Source organism: Notolepis coatsorum (genome assembly GCF_963971535.1).
Source record: "Notolepis coatsorum genome assembly, chromosome: 6".
Taxonomy (NCBI): Eukaryota; Metazoa; Chordata; class Actinopteri; order Aulopiformes; family Paralepididae; genus Notolepis; species Notolepis coatsorum.
This window is the reverse complement of record NC_140170.1, coordinates 165,227,636-165,252,134: the sequence shown is the minus strand read 5'-3', so window position 1 is coordinate 165,252,134 and position 24,499 is coordinate 165,227,636. Positions and strand designations below refer to the sequence as shown.

The 24,499-nt window shown below is 46.1% G+C and overlaps 1 protein-coding gene across 1 annotated transcript in view; it reads left to right on the top strand.

The window, feature by feature from the left end:
* suclg2 (succinate-CoA ligase GDP-forming subunit beta) overlaps window positions 1–21,966 on the top strand; it is a 305,557-nt gene extending 283,591 nt beyond the window's left edge. The window contains 1 exon segment of the mRNA XM_084315807.1: window positions 19,763–21,966. Within this exon segment, the coding sequence (XP_084171933.1) occupies window positions 19,763–19,875 (113 nt within the window). The 3' untranslated portion in view covers window positions 19,876–21,966.
* The last annotated feature ends 2,533 nt before the right edge of the window (window positions 21,967–24,499 follow it).

Below are 24,499 nucleotides of genomic sequence, written 5' to 3'. Positions count from 1 at the left end.
TGCTGCTGCTGCTCCGGTGTAAGTCCTCCGGTGCGGGGTAGTGCACGGTTGAACTTGACGTTACTACTATTAGCACGCGGTAATAAGTGCTCTATTATAGACACACAATTACCCACTTCACGTGGTCTTTGACTCGTAATGAAGGTTTACTAATATATAGAGAACGATACGACAAACAGACGTATTTAGGATAACACGATTCTATCTTGGGCGATACGAGCCCTGCTATACCTCACGTTACGTAGTGGGTAAGGCTTTACTTGGTAACTGAACCAGACTGAACTGAAGGCGAACTGAAGAGGAACTGCAAGGGGGGTTCTGTATTCTTGCGCCATATTTATATCCACGGTGGACAAATACTGCCTATCTCATTTCTGTCGCCTCTAGGTCTCGTAGCCGTGGGCGAAAAGCGGGCATGTTCAGACATATCTCGTCGGTACCTTTCAAGTCAGCTCGAGTGGATAAGGCTTTACTCGGTGCCTGGCGCCATGGGATCGCTTCCAATAGAGGAATGAATATTATGGTCTGTCCTGCTAGACTAAAGGGATATTCAGTGCATATTGTACAAGGAATATACAAGGGATATCAAACGATATACAAATATTATACATGGGATCTCAGGCAATGAATATATATATTCGGTTTAATCTGACCCTTTGTAACAGCCGCCCCCTAATTAGTCCCACCTAATTAGCTAAGCAGGGGCAGATTAACCGCACTGTCCACCACTCAATGTCTGTGAGGGGTCGGTCAGTTCACAAAGTCAGGGGTCATGGTCGTCATTAGGCAAGTCGGGGAGCCTTGGCGACTCTATCAGCCTCGCCACGGGTCGGTTGTAGATCCGCCCTTGGCCGAGCACTTCTGCCACTCTGACCTTTCCGTCGGTACCAGTGGTCACTTTGCTTACGCGGCCGGCCGGCCACGCAGCTCGGGGTAGTGACTGGTCTATGGTCATGACGGCTGGACGGGATGAAGGGGGGCTTAGGAGGGAGCGGGCCTGAGACTGCTTTGATCTGGGCTTGGCTGTGCTTTCTCCTCCTCCTCCGTCTGTTTCGTTTGTTCGCTCTGTACCCCGTGTGAGGAGGGGCCGGTCCCGGCCGCCCCGTCAAGGAGTCGCTTGGGGTGCTGGGTTCGAGGTCAGCTACGTCTGAAGCGCAGCTGAGGGGAGTGGAGTTCCGAACTCCCTCGGGTACCCACGGTTCTCTTACGGGCCTCTCGCTTAATGTCAGTAGCCTCTGCTGTATGGGGGAGAGGCCGGTGTCTTCTTCTGTGTGTAGGCAGCTAGTGGCTGCTGTTCGGCTGAGAGATTTAGCGAGGGGGCCTTGCAATGTCCATCCTAGGCGGGTCTCGACTGCTGCAGGACAACCTCTGGGTCCTGTATGGACCCGGTCTATCGGGACTATGAGTTCTGCATGGTCGGAGCCTATCAACAGGGTCGGGGTAGCGCCGTCCATGAGCGGGATAGGTAATTGGCGCAGGTGCACATATTTATCCATCAACTTGGTGACAGGGTAGGTGTACTGCGAGAGTCCTATTTCTTGGCTGGTGAAAGCATTTGTGATCTTGTACCGTCGCTCTGGCTGCCCGCTTGCTGCGATAGTGAAGGAGACATTCTCGCCCTTTATCGTCTTTAAATCTCTCCTTATTGTCCGAATCGTCATTTGGTTCTCGCTCCCCCGCAGTCCCAGCTGGGCCGCAGCGGACGCGAGCAGAAGGGTCTTCTCTGACCCGTCATCAAGGACGGCGTAAGTGTCCATGACTTTGTCCCCGTGGCTCAGGAGCACTCTGACCACTTTGAGGAGCACACGGGGGGTCCCGCTGTGCTGGTCAATGTGGAGCACTCCTGCTAGTTGGTTGTCTTGGACCTTCTGGTGGGCTCCGCACCGTGCTGCGCGGTAAACGGCGCCCGCCTGGGCCGCCTGGCGCCACTGGTTCACTTGGACGGGGTTCAGTGTCTTATATTCGGCGCACTGTGCCAGCCAGTGTCCGCCGTCGCAGTAGGTACAGTAGGGAGCGGTCTGGTGGGACTTTGGTTCTGGTGCCACCGCCTCGGCGTGGTACATGACCGCGACGGGCCCACTCTGTTGTCCTGGGTGACGCTTGTTGATGTCGTGCAGGACCTCCAGGTGGGTGCCACCGCACCTGCTGCACTTTTTCTTCAGGTGGCACTCAGCTGCTAGGTGGCTGCGCGCGCAGCGGAAGCAGCGGCGGTGGTCCTTGACCCACTGGCTCACATCCTCCGTGGTCAGCTTCTTGAAATCCTCGCACTGGTGGAGCCGATGTTCTCCCCCACAGTACTGGCACTCAATCTTCCACTGGTCCTCTTTCGTCGAGGGGGTGTTGTGGTTGGAGTGCTGCGGTACTGACTCTGATTGGTGCATGACAGTCACCGATCTTCTTCCATCATTTATTCTCCTGGGTCCTTCTCTGGAGCCAGGGGTGCTCCGTCCGAATGTATCTAGCCGTAAGCTGCTGACTTCTCTCGCCAGGAAGTCGGCTAGATTGAGGAGGTTCGGTTCGGGGCCATTAGGGTCTCGGTGGTCTCTCTGCCGCCTAAAGCGCTCCTGTCGGGCGGGCGGTAGCTTCTCCAAGATCCTCTCTACATTTGAGTTGGCGTATAGTTCATGCCTACCCTTTTCCCTCTGCGCTCCCAGCATCCCTACCAGGGACTGCACTCTGATGGACAGGTCGTCCAGTGCTCGATTGTCTGTGGCTGGGGGTAGGCGGTCAATATGCCTTATCTCTTCTATCACGTAATCCCATATACGTCCATATCTCTGGTCCAGCGCTGCAAGGGCCGCTGTGTATGGTGTCGAAGAGGAGGCGTAGGCCAGCGCTATATTGTGCGCTCGCGGTACTTTCAGGTGCTTCAGTAATATTGCATACTTGTGGCGTTCATCAGCGACATCCACCATCATTGTCTCTAGGCACATCCGGAGCTCCGTGTACTGTGCTCGATTCTCATAGACGAAGTCTGGGATTGACGGCGTGGCAATGTATGACGCTGTGGGTGACTGATACATCGGTGAGCGTTGGGGGAGAGGCCTCCTAGGCGAGTCTCCTCTGGCGTGTCGTCTTGGGCTGGTACTTGGTGGGTACCGAAGGTCGGGTACCCAGGTGCTGTTCCTCGGGGCTGGCGGTGCGTCAAACTCACCCGTGAGTTGAGTCGGGGGTTTGTAGCGCAGGGCCTCAGGGCTGACTTCTGGGCTGTACTGGACCTCCTGGTCCTGAGTACGTCGCTGCGGGTCGGGGCTGTACTGGGCCTCCTGGGCCAGAGCACGTTGCTGCTGGTCGGCTTGACACTCCTCTTCCTCCTCATCTCCCTCTGCTAGGACCTGGAGTCGTCTGCTCAGTCTCTCGGCGTGGTCCGGTTCCGTTACCCGGTTGCTAGGTCTCGTATGGACCGGCTGGGGAGGGGGTTCGGAGACGTGGACAGGATCCTCCTGTAGGCGGGGTCCCGGGTCGCTTCGTCGGGTAGGGGAATGTGTCCTAGACCCATGTCTGGACGACCTCTGAGAGCTCCGTGCGGAGTGAGGGGGTGTCGCCATGGCAACCAGTTTGTCCATCAGCTCCGCCTGCAGCCGGTCGCGCTCTTCCTCGCGCCGGGCATGGGCTGCGTCGCGCGCTGCTTCGCGCTGGGCATTGGCGGCGTCGCGCTGCGCATTAGCGCTGGCCTGGGCAGCGTCGCGCTGTGCGTTGGCGACGTCGCGCTGGGCATTGGCGCTGACATGGGCGGCGTGGAGCTGTGCATTTGCGGCGTCGGCGCGGCTTCTCTCGACGTCGCGCTGGGCATTGGCGCTGGCATGGGCGGCGTCGGCGCGGCTTCTCTCGATGTTCTCTTCTGTCTGGAGGCGTCTGGTCTCCAGTCTTATTCGGTCGTCCTCGCTCCTTTGTTGCGCCTGGAAGCGCTCTCGCTCGCCTGCATAATGTTCGCGCTCGCACGTCTGTTGCGCTTGAAGTCGATCGCGTTCGGTGGAGGCTGCCAGGGTGGCGATGAGTGCTTGCGCCAGCATCTTGTCCGCCTCGCTGGGGGAAGACGCCGTTCGGGGCGATCGGCTCCCGGCAGTACTGGTTGGAGATCCATTCTCCGGTTGCGTACCGAGGAGATCCGTCTCCTGGGTGCGCGTCTCTCTAGGGTTGTCTTCCTCCCGGGGGTGGTCGGGGACTACTTCTTGGGTAGTGTCTGGGGGTAAAGTCGTGTCAGTTCCCTCCTGGTCCCCACCGTGAGCTTGGTCAGTTACATTAGAACCCACTAGGGCCTCTGTTGGCGGGGTAGCCTGGTTGTTAGGGTCGGACATAATTTTACTTTCTACTTTTTTCGCGTTTAACTTCCCTTTAAAGCTAGGTATTGGACTGACAGAGTATGCCTCTAGGTAGGGAGGTGGCTGTCGTCTGCGCTGCGGGCGATCTAGCTTAGGAGAACCGTTTGTGGAGTGTTCGTCATCGGCCAATTCCATATTAATATTATATTAATATTACGCTAATTATTATCTCGGCTATCGAAGGACCAATTGTAACTGAGGGGTACAATTCCCCTGTATTAATCAAGTACTGATATCATTGAATCACTACCGACTTGTACATTGCTGGCCAACACCGTACAGAGGTATTCTAGATGACGACACTTCACAATAACACGGTTTTCCACACAGAATACTAGTTTACAATATTTATTACACAAAGGGGAATATTAGATTACATTACTTTGTCACTTTAGATGCGCTTATAAGGCAAATAGAATGTGCAGGTAAATCAATAATGGATATTAAGTAATTATCTAGGGATCTTCTGGGAAAGGGTGTACTACCGGTTGTAAGCCAGCAGAGGGGGCCAAAGCTCTATGCAAGTCCAGGGTTCAAGGGGGTGATGTCACCCCTGTGGCAGCGGGGATAAGCAACCTGGTCCCAGGATGCGCGCCGTGTAGGTGAGAGCCGTGGAGTCTCTGCTCCGGCAGAGATGGGCTCGAGTGGAGGTCCTCACGGTAGATGTAAATCCCACAGTAGCAGTGGGGTAGGCGGTTCTCTGTTCCAGCAGCTTGGTCAAAGCAATGAAGAATAATCCTTGCCCGGAGAGTGGCACTGCCGGTGGGGTGTAAGTCCTCCGTGGTGCTGCTGCTGCTCCGGTGTAAGTCCTCCGGTGCGGGGTAGTGCACGGTTGAACTTGACGTTACTACTATTAGCACGCGGTAATAAGTGCTCTATTATAGACACACAATTACCCACTTCACGTGGTCTTTGACTCGTAATGAAGGTTTACTAATATATAGAGAACGATACGACAAACAGACGTATTTAGGATAACACGATTCTATCCTGGGCGATACGAGCCCTGCTATACCTCACGTTACGTAGTGGGTAAGGCTTTACTTGGTAACTGAACCAGACTGAACTGAAGGCGAACTGAAGAGGAACTGCAAGGGGGGTTCTGTATTCTTGCGCCATATTTATATCCACGGTGGACAAATAGTGCCTATCTCATTTCTGTCGCCTCTAGGTCTCGTAGCCGTGGGCGAAAAGCGGGCATGTTCAGACATATCTCGTCGGTACCTTTCAAGTCAGCTCGAGTGGATAAGGCTTTACTCGGTGCCTGGCGCCATGGGATCGCTTCCAATAGAGGAATGAATATTATGGTCTGTCCTGCTAGACTAAAGGGATATTCAGTGCATATTGTACAAGGAATATACAAGGGATATCAAACGATATACAAATATTATACATGGGATCTCAGGCAATGAATATATATATTCGGTTTAATCTGACCCTTTGTAACAGTAACAAATGATTACCTCAATTTCAGTGATACAGTTAAAAAACAACCCATTACTCCATTTCAAAAGCTTTTGATGCAGTCGATCACCATTTACTATTGGTTTATATTAATGATATTGTGTCTTCGCTGAATGGTTGTCAAGCCCATCTGTATTCAGATGATACTGTTGTGTATTGTATTGCTGATTCTGTACATTTTGCCATTGAGAACTTACAACTTTCCTTTATTACCCTTCAGGAAGCTCTTATTAAACTTCAGAATCAGAAAGGTCTTTATTGCCAAGTAAGCTTCCACATACAAGGAATTTGTCTTGGTAATTTGGTGCATCAACATTAACGGGCAATTAAAGTAGAATAACATAAAATTGTATTTATAAACTAAATTATAATAAAAATACAATAGAATATAAAATAGGACAGGGCTGTACAATTGTTCAGGATGTAGTACTGTATACACAAAAATATACATACCGTATATACACAAAATTAGAATCAAATTACAGTGGAATAGAATATGTAATAGGGCTGTGCAATTGTGCAGCAAAACATGAACAGTGTCATGTTCAGATGCTCACAGTTTTGAGTATATGTATGTTATTGTTGTTGTTCATGTTTATCCAGTGCAAATCCACACAAGCTTGCTCTAGCACTTGCGCGCACACACACACACACACACACACACACACACACACACACACACACACACACACACACACACACACACACAGACACTTGCAAGGCCACTAGCTGAGATAGCTGAGGAACTGCTGCCCCCTCTGGCCACTGTGTGTATAGACACTCATGATGCTACATGGTCTGTCACCATGGAGAAAAGTCCCCTTAAATAGCCCCCAGGGTTCAGAGGAAAAGGTGATTGCATTCCTTTAAAGCCATTCCATGGCCTATTGATTTACAAAGCTATTCCATGGCTGTCTGTCGGGCAGGGGAGGCTATTTTCTCCTTAAAGGGAGATTTGGCCACCCCCCCCACAGTGTAATTAAAAAAGGACACTGCCTCCTGCAGAAGGGTGGAGATGGCTCCCTCCATCTCTTGACACTGTCATTATAGCTTAACTAGAGATGTCTACTACAAAGCCCACACACACACACATATTGACACACTAAGGCTGCGGCCACATCGATCCGTCGTGTCTGTCCGTCTACGTCTGTTTTTAATTCACCCGTTTGTTGCACAGGGTTGACGCTGTGACCGTCTCCGCCAGATTTGTGTCCGATTTGAAGGACAATAAAGTTCAGAGAGGGTGAGCTTTTGGAACCGACAAGATACGTTACCATCCGCAAAGCTGTTGTTTCAGAGACAGCGGCTCTCATTTAAAAATAAACAAATGGAATCGTAATACATTCCATCAAATGTAGCAACTTGTCAGTATAATTACAGACTATGAAAATGATATCCCACTGTGGTCTGACCCTGTAACAGTGATTTAACAGCAATTGTTTTCTTGTCTTTATTTTATTTTCATATGCAGTCTTATTCCACTCAAAAGTAGAATTTACTTTACTTTTTGCTTTTGTCTGGGTATCACAAGTTACAGAGTTCAGCGTCCTTTGCATTAAGTTCCAGAGACAAATTTGACAGCAATCGTATTTCCTAACTGAGTTTTCTCAGAAAGGGCCGATACAGACTAACCAGCTTTCCTTTGATTAGTAGGAAGAGAGTTCTCAAAGCAGTTCTCTTTATCAGTCCTGGACTATGGTGTAATTTATAGGCATGCTGCGGCCTCAACCCTTAAATCCTTGGACGCCCTGTCCTCAGATTCATCACTAATGATTAGGGCTGGGCGATTAATCGATTTTATCGATTAATTTGAATTAATGATTTAGGACAATTTTCAAAAAAAAAATATATATATACCGTAATTTTCGGACTATAAGGCGCACCTGAATATAAGCCGCAGCAGCTAAATTGAATGATGTGTACATATATAAGCCGCAGGTGTTTTAATGTTTAATTACCATATGTAAAGTTCGTGCACAGAGGGGATTGTCGGGAAAGAGATGGCTGTTTGAGGAAGCTCCCATTTATTAACATTTCAACAAACAAGTTGCATATTTGCATAACGTATTCAAGTGTTACCATTTAGTGCAATAGTAGCTACAGAACATGTACTGTGCTGTGTAGCTGTAAAAATCTATAGATTAGCCGCACCGTTATATAAGCCGCAGGGTCGAAAAATGGGAAAAAAGGCGCGGCTTATAATAAAAAAATAATAATTACGGTATATATATATATTTTTTTAATAGTCACCTTTTATTTTACAAAAAAGTATCTTTGGTGAAAGTTAGATTTGCACATTATTAATCCCAATAGGGACATTCATCTTTGTTTGATCAAGAGTAACCTTTTATATATATTATTATTATTATTATTATTATTATTATTATTATTATTATTATTATTATATTATTATTATTATTATTATTATTATTATTATTATTATTATTATTATTATTATTATTATTATTATTATTATTATATATTTTCTTTAAAGGGGCTATGTACTGCTATTCCTAGCACTATTTGGGCAACTTTACACAATTCCTGTTAGTCTATTGAAGACATTTGTAAGTTTTTTTTCAAAAAAATGCATTGTTTTATATTTCTAATCAAGTACTCAACCATCATTTTTCAGCCTCAAGAAATCAGGCTGTTATGGCCTGGCTCCGCCCATAAGCACTTTGAGTGACAGTGCCACACAGTCTGCACTGGTAGAGGGAGGGAGGGAGGGGGGGGAGAGAGAGAGAGAGAGAGAGAGAGAGAGAGAGAGAGAGAGAGAGAGAGAGAGAGAGAGAGAGAGAGAGAGAGAGAGAGAGAGAGGCCGTTATTGACAAGGCCCCCTCTCTCCCTCCCTCCCTCTCTTCCTTTCTCTCCCTCTCATGATGAGTCCGTGCGGCAGAGAGAGGGAGGGGGTGGGAGAGAGAGAGAGAGAGAGAGAAAAAAAAAAAGACAGGCCGTTATTGACAAGGCCCCCTCTCTCCCTCCCTCCCTCTCTCTTCCTTTCTCGGCTCTCGGTGATGAGAGTCCGCGGCAGATTGTGTTTTTTTTCTTCTTTCTTTCTTTCAATCTCCCGTTTGCGGGTGTGTGGCGCGCGGCCGGCAGGTACCCCCCCCCCCCCCCCCAAGTGCTCTCTATCTCTCTCTCTCTCTCCCCATGCAGAGTATGAGGAAATGGTTTCGCTGTGTACAGTCAGTCTAGGGGCGAATGTGGGCGGGCATTAGCTACAACCACAGAGCCAATCACATCACTGTCTGCTACCTAGCGGCCGTATGACGTATATCGGCCGTTCAAATCAAAATGGCCTGATTTACTGGAGGAGGAAAGGGGCTGAGCTGAATCACAGCAATCCGCCAATATGGTATTTAGACACTAAAACACATTGATACGAACTCCTATTACTATAATACAATGCTAGAGACTGAAAAATGACATTTATAGTACATGTCACCTTTAAGTGAAGATTGGTGAAAGTTAGGTTTGCACTTCAATCCCAATAGGGAAATTCATCTTGGTTTGATAATTTTTTTGTGTCAAATAAAAACAAAGCTTATTTGAATGATTTCCTTGGCGTTTCTAGTTTTTAAGAGAAAAAAATCGATTAAAATCGTAAATCGGATGTGGTGTGAAAAAATCTGAGATTTTATTTTTAGGCCATATCGCCCAGCCCTACTAATGATAGATACGACACTCATCACTGTGTCCTTAATGAGAAGGTTGGTTGGTCCTCGCTGATGGAGAGGCGCAACCAGTGTTGCGTTGCTCATATCAACACTGGTTGCACGCACGCTAATGACGCCACGTGCACGTGCGCTCCCAGGCGCGTGCACGCGCTCCCACGCATGCGCATAAATGTTCCCTCGCATAAGGACAGACTAAAGACGGTGCCTAATTGCCTCTACGAATGGAATGTAACACCTGACGACTGCCGCTATTGATATGCAAAGTAGCCAGGTGGGTACTGCGAGTTGGCGCATCAGTCGCCTGCAGCGCATTCCTGTGTGCACGTGCGTGCACATCCGTGCGTGCACGCGCTTCTGCTCACAACTTTGGTTACACATGCAACCCCGTCCCATGAGCAACGCATCACTGGGCGCAACAAACACTGGTATTTGTTAATTTTTAAGGCCCTTATTGGTAAGCTACCTCCTTATGCTACATCATTATTGGAATGGAATTTTGGAACCTATGGAACTCGTTCTATTGACTGGCTGGTCCTTAACTCATTGGCTGCCACGCTGTTTCCGGGATATGGCTATCCGCTGCCACGCATTAAACCAATGGAGTCCATCACCTTGTTTGCAGGGCTATAACTATATTCTATATTATAGCTATGGATGCAATACTATGGCCCATTTGACATCGAGTATCTATCGTTCAAGTATCTATCGGCCGCATCCTACCAGGCGGCGGTATTGGACTGCGATCTTAGACTAATTCCCTATGATAACACCAGGCTCCCTGGATGGATAATGAATGGAAATATCGAATAAAAGAAATAACGATCAAATAACGAGTAAACTTGTTGTTGGCGTTCAGCGATTGGCGGCCAATAACGAGTGTGAGATTCTCCCCTTGCAGAGTTTAAAACATTTTCCCAAACCCTTGTCAATCAAGTTCTATGTGTTTTAAATTGATTTGTAATCCTTGTTTTTTGCCTCATCTTGTTGTCTTATTGTTATGATATTACTGTAGGCCTATATGCTGTGATGTCTACGTGACTGTAAATGAGGGAAACCTCAGTTTCCTTTCCAGTTTGAATAAAGGTTTGAAATGAAATAGACTAGATAATAATAATAATAATAATAATAATAATAATAATAATAATAATAATAATAATAATAATAATAATAATAATAATAATAATAATAATATAATAATAATAATAATAATAATAATAATAAATAATAATATAATAATAGGTTAGAGTATATAATGTAGCCTACATATACTGATCCTGTGTCCACCAGTCACTAGTTATTATTGCTAGATTTGATTAATTTATTTTCAACCTCCTACTATACTTAATTCAGGCCTTTGTACTAAAACTATAGGTTATACTGTTTACATTACTGACATTTTAAAATCACTTATTACATAAAACAATTATATAATAGGCTATAGATATTCCATCTCTAAGCATTCTATTTTGGAATCATTTTGACCTTTAATTAGGTCTTCCTTTTCCGTTTTTTAAATATTTTTCTAAAACATTTTGCAAGTATATTGCAACAAATTGTGTAAGAATGAAACATAGTATCATATTTGCCCTTACGAACAATCATGGTAGCATGATTGTATTTTCAGCCTGTTGCGTTAATATTACAGCCTGATATATAATTTTAAATAAGTTAGATATACTTTTTTCAGGTGAAGTTTTAAAGACTTCTCTGAACAGGCCTTCATTCACGATTTGGCTGAAGTTAATTTGTCTCGTTTTGTATTGACTCCATCTATTAGCGATGCTGTCCCTCTCTTCCAGCACCAGTTTCTTGCTTTTATAAATAAGCATGCTCCTCTCTGGAAGGTCAGGATTAAAGACAGATTGAATCCTTGGTTTTCGAGTGAACTATCAGACACCATTCATGCAAGCAGTGGTCTTTAGCTAGAAAGTCCAAGACTGCTAAGGACTGGTTGCATTTTCGCTCTCTTCGAAACAAGTGTACTCATCTTATAAAAAAAATGGAAAGTAGAGTACTACTTAACCATAACCTCTGACACCCTAAGTAACCCCTCCATGTTTTGGACTACAGTGAAAGCCTTACAGAATAAGAGAAGAGCCTCAAAAACTGTTGGTCAATGATTCCCTTATTTCTGACAAAAAAAACTAAATGAATGTCGAATGCTTTCAATTCCCATTTCAAAAAGGCTGAGCATGTTTTTGACGACTTACTGACTCGAGGTTGAGTATCAACTCCTCAGAGCCCTCTTCTACTCTGCCTACTTTTGTCTTTTCTCCTTTTCTTCTGTCTGATGTCCCCTATTTTCCAAAGATTGCAGCTCCTATATAGCTCAACCATTGACAGACTTGTATAATCTTAATCTATCTATTTCTGAAGAGGCCCTGCCTGATATCTGGAAACAAGCTTTCGTCTCTCCTCTGTTAACTCATTCAGCGCCAACACCGCCCTCTGCTGATGGCCCTTCGGTGCCAACGCTTTATCCAATGGATAATAGGACTTATTTGCGAGTGCTTAAAACATATAAAATATAATGGCAATAGATCTAAATAACACAGTGATCGTCAATGAGTTGCTTCCAGTCAACATGCACGAAACAGATGATTTTTTCATACATACATTTCCATTTTATACCGTGATGAATATCAATATATTTCTAGGGCGTTCTGTCTCATCTTAATAAACTCCAGCAAATCGAGCTTAAATGTATTTCCTTAGAAATCGTGCCATTTGTCGCTTGATTTATGAATCGTTTTCAAATAAACGCTAGATTATCGATAGTATGTGTCCTCATGCATGAAGAGAAGCGGGGTCTGAAAAATTGCTTCTCCGTATTTTGGTCGGCACGAACCTCACACACACACGTGCTCCGATGGCGGTGATAGGAACATCTGATTACCCCAAGATTCGTAACATAAAGGCCTTACCTCACATCTGATGTCATGCAAAAAGATTAATCCAATTCCTGATCGCCATTCCATATATTGATCGCGTTTATTGATCCAACGTTATATAGCAGCCAAAACACATAATCCACGCTTCTCTGAGTGTCCTCAGTCCATCTGTTATAACAATACTGCATTCCCGAGAAGTAAAACCTGGACCGGACTTATTTTTTTGATGCACAGTCCCAGCCAATCCAATCCAATGATGTGCAATACCATCCGGGAGACGATAGGCGATGGTATTTGCCCTTTGCGAGCTCAGACCCATTCCCAATGATAACGTCAGGCTGGATGGATGAAAAATGTATGGATATCGCTAATAAAAGTATATGGATTAAAACCAGAGATTTCTCTGGTTTGGCGCCCAGAGCATGGCGAGTTAACCCGGACTATCTCGGGTTTGGCCTCCAGTGAGTTAAAAGCAGGTCTTCTCTCAGAGATCAACAATTATCTGCCTATTTCTAACCTCTGTGTCCTATCTAAAATTCTGGAGTCTTTAGTATCTTCCCAACTAAGGCTTTTTCTAGACTCTCATTCCATCTTAAATACCATGCAGTCTGGGTGCTCCAGTAGCACACCATATAGCGCGCTGAGTCGCGAAGCGGTCGCCCCGGGTTCGATTCCCAGTCCCGGTGGCCATTTGCCGCATGTCCTCCCTGCTTCTCCTCCCGTTCTCCCTCTCTCCTCTGTCGGTCCTGCGTGGCCAGAAAAAGCGGTGAAAAACGCTAATAAAGATAATACAAATTCTTTTTTTAAATACCATGCAGTCTGGTTTTAGAACCAAGCCTAGTAATGTGACTGCGTGCTTAGAAGTCCTAGATAACATCAGGGTTGCTACTGACAATAAGTATTTTTTTGTTGCCTTGTTTATCGATCTGACTAAGGCTTCCGATACTGTCGATCATCACATATTATTGAATACTCTCCTGAGGGTGGGTTTAAGTCAAAATATGGTTGCTTGGTTCAGGAGCTATCTCCTTGACCGTACACAGTGTGTTAGGCTTGGTGACTCTCTCTCTGATCCAATTACATTAGAAAAGGGGGTTCCACAAGGTTAAATTATGGGTCTGCTTCTTTTTCTATTATATGTAAATAACATCTGTGATCATTTAAAGGGGACATGTCTTGCTATTCCTTTCACTATTTGGGCAACTTTACACAAGTCCTGTGAGTCTATGGAACACATCTGTAAAGTTTTTTTTTTTTAAATCATTGTTTTGTATTTCTCTTTAACACATTGGATGCCAGCAGCAGGGGGTGCTGATGGCCTTCAGCGCCAGTGCGTTATTCAATGGATATAGTTTTAGAATGCCAAACTTGCGAGTCCTAAAACTATATTTTATATTATAGCTTTGGATCTAATAACACTGTCGACTGTCAGTGAGTTTCTTCTGGTCAACATGTAAAAAACAGATCGTTTTTTCATCCGTACATTTCCGTTTTATACCGTTTTGAATATGAGTATAGTTTGAGTGATTCTGAGTAATTCCAGGAAAAGACGAGAAAAAGGCATTTTAGTGTAATCCAGTTATCACGTTGTAATTTTTCGGCTGATTATCTAATCGCTCTGTGCTACGCTAGATTATTGGTATTATGTCTCCTCGTGTATACATGAAATGTTGCTTGAACCGCGGGGTGCAAGGCAGTAGAGGGCGGTGTTGACCGTCTGCCAGCTCAGACACATTCACCATGGTCTGCAGAGGCGAATGGTTGCGCTACAAACATAGAGGGGGCGTTACTGCAGATCATGTCAGTGCTATGTAGCCAAGCGAGTCAAATCAGAATGACCTAGTTCACTGGGGGAGGAGATTGTCTCAACTGAATTAGAGCAATCTGCCAAAATGAGGATTAGAGACACAGACCCATTGATACAAACCCCCATTGCTATAAAACAATGCTAAACACTGGAAAAGGCCATTTATAAGACACAGGACCTTTAACTCACTCCCGGTACCATATATATGCCGATGAGACAGTTATGTATTCTTGTGCTCCTTCTCTTGAGGCTGCTGTGACAAATGTACAGTCTAATTTTGCCTCCTTGCAGCATACTCTCATTGAATCAAAACTGCTATTGAATGGTAGCAAAACAAAGGCAATGGTATTTGCTCCAACTAGGTCAACTGTCTCTCCCCCCTCTATTTTCACCCTTGATGGTTGTTCTATTGAGGTTATTGAAACGTACAAATACCTTGGCATCTGGCTGGACAAGAACCTAGATTTTAAACATGATATTTATGCTTTAATAAACGTACATTCACTGGGCGGCTGAGTGGCGCAGTGGGCAAGGCGCTCGCCACTAACACAGGAGATGCTGGCATCGAGCCTAGCTCTCGGCGTTGCTACCGGCTTGGCCGGCCGTCATACTAACACAATTGGCAGTGTTAGAGGGTGGGAAAGCCGGTGAGTGGGGATTGGACGTTGTGGACAGCGACTCCTACAGGTCGGTTGGGTGACGCCGGTGCGGCGGAAACAGGAAGTATCGGGGGCAGCGTGAGCCTCCCACGCGTTACTCCTCGCCACTGAGAGTTCGAGCTGTTGCGGTGAAAAGACGCCACAGGCTGCCTCCTCGTGTACCGGAGGGGACATGTGATGCAAGGCTTCTGTCCTTACTACAGCCGACCAGTGGGAAGCATAGTCTAGCAACGTTCAAGACGGGGGAGGGAAGAATTGGAAATACGAAATTGGGATGGGAGAAAAATCGTGGATAAAGTGGATAAAAAATAAATAAACGTACATTCACAGTTGCTTTTTTCTATAGGGTTAAATCATGCTTTCCCCCCGCCTCTCATAAACAGGTGGTTGGCCCTTTTTTTGTCACAACTAGATTGCGGTGACATAGTTTATAGATTTGCTTGTCCTACTGCCTTAGCCAAACTCTGATTTACCATGCCGCTCTGAGATTTATCTCCAATTCACCATATAGGACACATCACTGTACACTTTATTCACTAATTGGTTGGACTTCACTGGCTACACGCAGGTTGCAGCACTGGTATGTTTCATATATACAGTAAGGCTGTTCTTGGTAAACTTCCATGGTACATCAGTTAATGCAAAACTCCCTCAATCTCAGATCCAGCACCTGGATGCACTTTAAAATACCTCCCGTGCGGACTGAGGCAAGTAAAATAAGCCTATTTTATTTTGGTCCTTGGTCCTGGAATGACCTCCAGACACGTCTCAAATTGGCCTCTCCGATCTCTTTGTGTTGCTTCAAACCAAAACGATCTGAAATCCTTTCCACATGCTGCTCCTGCTTTGATGTGTAGCACTTTTCTACAGGTTGATTGTTACTGTTTTATTGTGCTTGTATTTTCTTAAGCTGAATTTTTTTTTTCATTTAAAATGTTGGTTGTATGGTAGTCTACTCACTGTATGTGTATTGTGCTTTGTTATGTATATGTATAATCATAATTCGTGCTTGCCTTCTTCGCCAGATCACCCTTGAAAAAGAGACCTCGGTCTTGATGGGTTTTTATTTCTGGTTAAATAAAGGTTTGATGATGACTTTTAACGATATAGAGAGAGAATCGAGGCAGGCAGGAGAATCCTTTCAGCTCTGTCTCCTGTCTTGCCTAAAAAAAATTGTAGGTTCTTCTAGTCTCAGTAGGAAATGCCTTCTCTGCAGTTAATACGGTCAAGTACCAATAGCAGCGTGTTTATTCTGACACTTGATTTAAATTCAACTACATTTAGCATGGGGGTCACCTGGGGGGATTGATTCAAATTCAACTACATTTAGCATGGGGGTCATCTGGGGGGATTGATTTAAATTCAACTACATTTAGCATGGGGGTCATCTGGGGGGATTGATTTAAATTCAACTACATTTAGCATGGAGGTTACCTGGGGGGATTGATTCAAATTCAACTACATAGCATGGAGGTTACCTGGGGGGATTGATTTAAATGAGAAATCCAAACCGTGACTAAAGCAGATCAAAGCGACAGCGAGAATTTTTTTTCCTAGTGTGTGTGTGTGTGTGTGTGTGTGTGTGTGTGTGTGTGTGTGTGTGTGTGTGTGTGTGTGTGTGTGTGTGTGTGTGTGTGTGTGTGTGTGTGTGTGTGTGTGTGTGTGTGTGTGTGTGTCACTGTCAGAGGATGTGTGTGTGTGTCACTGTCAGAGTATGTGTGTGTGTGTCACTGTCAGAGTGTGTGTGTGTGTGTCACTGTCAGAGTATGTGTGTGTGTGAGAGAGAGTGAGAGCGTGGCTGGGTCCAGGCTGTGAGTAGGTCTCTGGCAGCATCTAGTGGCTGCAGGTGAACACACACACCAAGTGTCACCAAGACACCCCACACACACACACAGTCACCAAGACACCACACACACACACACACACTAGGTGGTGCTTCTCTGCTGTGAGCCGTCACTGTTCACAATGGAAATGCATTCAGTGCATTCACACAAAAGACACTGTCTGGTTCATAGCTACAGACACACACACACACACACACACACACACACACACACATACACACACACATACATACACACACACACACACACACACACACACACACATACACACACACACACATACACAGACACACACACATACATACATACAATTAATCACACACATACATACAAACACACACATTGTGTTGCCTGGCCGTACACACACACATACAGTACATTTGCCCTTCTCTCACATTCACAGATGTGTGAACTCAAATGTACAATAACACAGATGTGTACATTGTGTGACAAAAACAACAGATACTGTCGATGCTTATGAATATTTATAATCTTAAAAAATAAAGTGTTTATTTATTTCCATAGGCGTGTTCGTCTCGCATTATGTATTTATAGAGGCGCATATGGCGTCTCGTAGCAGAACGCGTGTCCTTCCAGTCTGAAGTTTAGTTCTCCAGCTATAATCTCTTTTAATCATCCAGCAGTGAAGCCTGTTTACACCCCCCCCCCCCCCCCCCCCCCCCTATAGAAATATGATAGCAGTGATTTGTCAACTCTGATGATGTTGATAGGTCATTGTATTGAACACGCCCGCACGGCCCGTCCCACGACACGAGTGAAAGCATTGCCCTTTGAGAATATAGATTTATCCGAGGACGGAGGGAGGGAGCGAGCGTGGGGGAGATAAGTGGGAGACAACGCTCTCCTGTTTGATTAGAAGCTGAGTCTTGGACACCCTACCCCGTTGTTTGGATACCAGGGCGGGGGCCTCCTTCCTGCTCCTATTAATTACATCGGCCGATTGATTGTTTGGTGATGCTATAGGCTCCAGAAATGTGTATGGAATGAACTATGATCTAAGCCAGACGAGAGCCGTGAAATATTAGGCGCTAAGTGGCCGGCTGCTAATAGAATTCCAACGTGAAACGCCTATCGATTAGGGCGTCCAGCCACCCCCGGAGATTACACACATCACGGATTCTTAATTACCCACCAGCCGGGACGACTGGGGTCGACCACCTTGAGTGTGTGTGTGTGCAAATACAAACACACACGCAGTTGTCGTATCACACAGAGCAAAATAAACAAACGTGCACAAGGTTATTGCTCACACCAATCGAAATGAACTACAATTAAATCCCATCAATCGAAATAATGGGGTTCAAAGTGCATTTCTTCAAGTTACATACAGTTCTTGGTGTAATACAGATGGATACACACACACACACACGCACGCACATATGCACACACACACACACACACGCATAGAAACATGAATGGCCAGTGCAGGAGCGGTGTGTGTGAATGGTCTTTTCTTTGCAGTAATGACCTCACTTGTGAGATCAGTGAACAGCACCTAAACAGCTGGCTGCTGTCGTTTCAGAGGCGAGTGAGGATCTGCTTCATTTGATCTCTCTCTCCTCTCATTCTCTCTGCCTCTTGCTTGCTCACTCTCACATTTCCTCCCTCTGCTCTCTCTCTTCCCTCCCTCCCTCCCTCCCTCCCTCCCTCCCTCCCTCCCTCCCTCCCTCCCTCCCTCCCTCCCTCCCTCCCTCCCTCCCTCCCTCCCTCCCTCCAGTGCATTGCCCTCTGCCCTGTGTTGTGACAGGCTTGTGGTGTCTGTGTTGGTTGTGTGGTGCTGGGAGTCAGGCAGTCTGGTATGTAGACCCCAGGGCTGTGGCTGCTGTGTCTCTCTCTGCTTGGTTACAGCTCTGCCAGGGCCTGGCCGTATGAGAGCCCCTCACCTACCCCCCCTGACCCCACCACAACCAGGGCCTGGCCGTATGAGAGACCCTCACCTACCCCCCCTGACCCCACCACAACCAGGGCCTGGCCGTATGAGAGACCCTCACCTGCCCCCCCTGACCCCACCACAACCAGGGCCTGGCCGTATGAGAGACCCTCACCTACCCCCCCTGACCCCACCACAACCAGGGCCTGGCCGTATGAGAGACCCTCACCTACCCCCCCTGACCCCACCACAACCAGGGCCGTATGAGAGACCCTCACCTACCCCCCCTGACCCCACCACAACCAGGGCCTGGCCGTATGAGAGACCCTCACCTACCCCCCCTGACCCCACCACAACCAGGGCCGTATGAGAGACCCTCACCTACCCCCCCTGACCCCACCACAACCAGGGCCTGGCCGTATGAGAGACCCTCACCTACCCCCCCTGACCCCACCACAACCAGGGCCTGGCCGTATGAGAGACCCTCACCTACCCCCCCTGACCCCACCACAACCAGGGCCTGGCCGTATGAGAGACCCTCACCGACCCCCCCTGACCCCACCACAACCAGGGCCTGGCCGTATGAGAGCCCCTCACCTACCCCCCCTGACCCCACCACAACCAGGGCCTGGCCGTATGAGAGACCCTCACCTACCCCCCCTGACACCACCACTACAACCAGGGCCTGGCCGTATGAGAGCCCCTCACCTACCCCCCCTGACCCCACCACAACCAGGGCCTGGCCGTATGAGAGACCCTCACCTACCCCCCCTGACCCCACCACAACCAGGGCCTGGCCGTATGAGAGCCCCTCACCTACCCCCCCTGACCCCACCACAACCAGGGCCTGGCCGTATGAGAGACCCTCACCGACCCCCACCACAACCAGGGGATCAATTAAACAAACACACACACACACACACACACACACACACACACACACACACACACACACACACACACACACACACACACACACATACTGTACACATACACATGTTCCCCTGTTACCACCGTGTTCAAGTCCTTCACAGACACACAGCTGCCTCCATTCATCCATGACTATATCCATCTGCCGCTCATGTGAACCGATTCCGCCAAAGGAATTCTTGGTCTTTTCACAGCGTATAGCGTAGAGATCCGCGGGTGAGATTAGATCCAGTCTGTTGGTTCTAACGGTGTCTTTTATGTGTGTGTCTGGTAGGAACCAACGTCCAGGAGGCCAAGAGGATCCTGGCCGAGAGTGGCCTGCCCATCACGTCAGCCGACAACCTGGACGACGCGGCCAAGAAAGCCGTGGCCGCCATCCGGAAGTAGAGAGACGGACGGCGCGCCCCTCGACCTGTCCGCGCTGGAAGCACACCACGTTTATAATCACCGTCATCCTTATGTCAAACCACGACAGCCTCACCACGTCACCGGAACCATCCTTATTCACCCGCCACGTCGTCCTCTGTGTCTCTGAGCCTCTTCTGTGGCAGAAGTGCCAACTTCCAGACCATAATCTAATCACCTTCTGCCTCTAATCTATATTACAGTTTGACATTCATGAAAATACTGTTGGTAGCAAAATCAGTCCATTTTTTCTTTGCAGGACTTTTGTCAGGTTTGGGCTCAAAATCAACTATTCTCTTCAGCTTTATTGATCAAAATAAAAGTCAGATTTTGGATAAATGTTCCCACCCATTTATCTACTGTATACTGCTGGTTCTGAAGAGACCAACTGAGCTCTGCCCACTACTGAGACCACTTTCCTTTAGGGCTAGGAGGTATAACGTACTGAATGTTAAGGTATACACAGGCATGGATCAATGCAAAGGTATGGATTTGCATACCTGATATATACATAACGGTTAAGAAAGAAATTATGATAATAATAATTATTATATACTGTATATTTTTGGTTAATCAGAAAAAATATCCTTGCTGCACTATTAAAGAAAGAAGTAAATGAAAATACATGACAATTGTACTCATTTACATTTAGTCATTTAGACATATTTTTTTTTTTACTGAAATACTTAATACCGTCATATACTTATATACAGCCAAAACTAAGAAGAATATTGTGATATAAGCACATGGCCCAGACCTACGTTCATTAAGCAAGCGTCCTCTTCCGTGCAGGTGTCACGCCACCACTTGTTTCCTGCCAGAAGCTCTTCCAGCCTCTAGCCTTTCGCCTCTTATGATTACATCCATATGAATCAGGTGTTAAATCAATTGTTAATATTTTCCGATGTTTCCTTTTCACTTTGTGGAGATTCATCTAATCATGTGTTACGACGTCCTAATGCTTATGTTCCTCTGAAATGCTTTTTGTATTCTATCGCCGCTCTGCCTCAAGATTACTTTAGACGCTTAGCAATGATTATTGTGCATTCCATTTTACAAGACAAAAGACGTGGATTTTTCACAGCATATTATGGCATTTGCATAGAATATCAATGACAAAATGGTTATGTTATGCCGCTCTTTCGTGCGTAATATCTCGATCGACGGCACGATGACATTCCATCTTGGATCACAAGTTATCCCTGTAGACAGCAGTTAGCAACATTTGACAGCACCATGTAGTTAATGGAACAGCAGTGAAAGTCTAGTCCCCCCCCCCCCCCCCCCGGTCTGCTCGTTGTACCGCTTAAAGCGACACAATGACATTTTAAAATGTAATTTATTTTTTTGCACCAGGCATTTATCATCTGAGCTATCCTTAAAATGTCCTCTTTTGTGTTACTGTAGCATTCCTCATAAAGATCCCTGGAGATTGTGAGCCGCAAGCTACCAAGCGAGCTCCATGTACCAGAAAACCTTATGGCCCACATTAGGTTAAGTGGTTGAATAAAGAATAAAGGGAATATACACTAACCTAAAAGTATTCCTTTATCAAGAAATCACCTGGGTTCATCTTGGTTGAAGCCTTGGTAAATGGTGCATTTATATATAGCGCTTTTATTCTGCCCGGGAGAAGCGGGAACCGAACCGGGAACCTTCTGATTACTAGACGACCGCTCTACCTCCTGAGCCACTGTTGCCCCATAATCCAAAGTTTGTTGGGTTTTCACATAACGAACACTGGTATTATTTTACAGTTTGATGTGAATATGTGAATTTTGTAAAACCACATCTTCTTTTTGAAGTGCTGCTTCTGTCAATGGTAACAGTGTATAACGTCGAGGGATTCTGTGCCGTATTACATGAAGGATAAAAAGGGCTGCTAACTAACCTGCCAACACGTTCAGTCCAAGGAACCATTTCATACAAATCTCTTAGAAAATGAAATCCAATACATTATTGTAATTCGCTTTTTATGATTATGAATGTATTTTGACAGCAAGGATTTCGTGGATACAGTGTATCAACTGTGTATATAATTTGAGAGATGAATAAACGTGAATATTTCCAGAATGACGTGTGTTATTAAATCACTACATGTTCACAACTTAAGACGTTCCACAAATGAAAGGAGAGGGAATACAAGAGGGAGCCAGGGAATAGAAATGTAATCATATTGTGTTTTGCTGGAGAGTTCATTCGCAGAATGAATGTAACCCAAGTGTGTGAATCAGACCCTCAGCACTCTGTATGGTTGTGTGCCTGTGAACACAGCCCATTGGCTGCTGTAGGAGCCTAAAGATAAAATAAACAGCCTTAAGATAATATATAGATGTCTCAATCATTACTATTGGATTACCCACAATTCCTTCCATTTACAGTAGATAACCTAGTCTTGTCCTTCGTTCTTATTTTATTATCAAATATGAAAATCTTAAAGGATTAGTCTCGCAAGCCAGAAGAAAAATCACAATGCAAGATTTCTTTCTGGCCTAAGAGGCTACAATAGGATATCTGTTGCGTTTAAGATCCTTATAGGTGCTATAGATAAACATTTTATGTAGCATAATCATACAATCATACAGATCATCATCAATCATACAGATATAAAAGGTTAAGAAAGGAAGATGCTGTAAACATGTTCAGGAATGATCTTTGGAATGAAGAATGGAAGGGGGTCTATGTAGAAGATGTCAATGCTGCTTACAATACTTTTTTGAATACCTATCGGACACTTTACGATAGGCACTGCCCAATGGTTCAACATAAACAAAAAAGTAATGACAATAGAAAACCATGGATAACAAAGGGGTTAGAGAATGCATGTAAAAAGAAAAACAAACTTTATAGAGATTTTATCAAATGTAGAAAAAAGGCTGCTGAAACTAAATACAAAGTGTATAAGAATAAGTTAGTATTGAGTACGAGACGGGCTAAGACAGATTATTACAATAGATTGTTAAATAATTGTTAAAGCGAAAATAAAAATAATATAAAGGGCACATGGGACATTCTAAATAAGGTAATGGGAAATAAATCAGCGTCCATAAAAATGCCTAGCCATTTCATTAGTAATAGTAAGACTATAGAAAACATGAATGAGGTGGTTAATGAATTCAACAATTTTCTTTGTAAATGTGGGGCCAAATCTGGCAGATGCCATTCAAAAACACGATGAACCATTACAGGAAGGATGGAGAGGAGATAGTAAAGTACTGCAGTCTATGTTTTTGGGAAATGTCAGTGAAGCAGAAATCATATCCATTGTATCAAAGTCAAAGAATAAGACATCCATTGACAGTGATGGGATAGATATGATTATAGTGAAGAAGACAATTGATTGTATAATCAAACCTCGCTGTTATATTTGTAATCTTTCTTTTCAGACAGCTATTTTTCCAGACAGGATGAAGGTAGCAAAAGTGATCCCACTGTACAAAGTAGGAGATAAGCACAGCTTCACTAACGATAGGTTATGACTATAACCAAGTTCTGTTAGTAATGGTGACGCTCGGCATCACTACTGCACTGTACCTTGCTCGTGCACGCGCACTGAATAAAGATTCCACAAATGTACCTTTATATCCCAACATTCGTCTGACCACACCCCTATCAGCTTACCTACATAAGCAGGGGTGGGGCCACATACTCGCCTCCTTCCCAAGCTTTCACCACAAGGTGAGATCAAGGGCAGCAGCGGCGTCTGATGCCGAGCGTCACCATTACTAACAGAACTTGGTTATAGTCATAACCTATCGTCCTGTATCGTAATGGCTCCGCTCGGCATCACTACTGCACAAGGGAGGCCGAGCGAGAGCCATCGGCCGACAAATACACCGCGCTGAGGCCCCCCACAACCATCAGATCAGGGAGGACCGAGCCCCCCGACCCCCCCTAATGGAGGGCACCCCCCCTATTGGAGGTTCCCGGGAGGGCGACGGACCCAACCGTGCGAAGAGGCACTCAAGCAACTCAACGCACAGGGTGAGCAGACCGTGGCCTGACCCCACGACTACACACACGCACAACCCGCATGCCACCCGGGAACGAACGGAGGGAACAACCTCGTTACTGCCCCCAGAAATCACGGGGTCAAGAGCAAACCCAACCCTGTGGCAAGGCCGTAGCAGCGGAGCGCGAAGGAAGACCCAGACCCACTGAAGGGACTGGATCCCCTGGAAAACGGGGGCCCGGAGAGGTCAATGACGCCAGGCATCAAGACCCCACCAGGCGGTCACTTAGTGACACCGCCCCCCACATCGCCAGTGTATTCGGATAAGGCCCCTCCAAGAGCGGGCCCTTTCCCTCCAATAGCACACCGCCTGGCACACTGACCCTGCAGAACAGGCAGTCAGCATGGCCGTAAGCACACAAAAAAGGTTAACCAACGGAAGCAGGCAGCGCACCGGGGAAAACCAGGCAACAGGCTGTAACCTGAGCCTGGAGCACTGCGGACGAGACAGGCACCAAAGGAGTCAGCTGAGAACAGCCCCCCCGGCGGAAGGGGCGTATGCTGGCATTGTTGCATGACCAAGCCTCCATTTAAAAAAAACCCACCAGAGGGGTTGAGGCAGAGAAGGCTGACATGATTGGCAGACGTCATGAA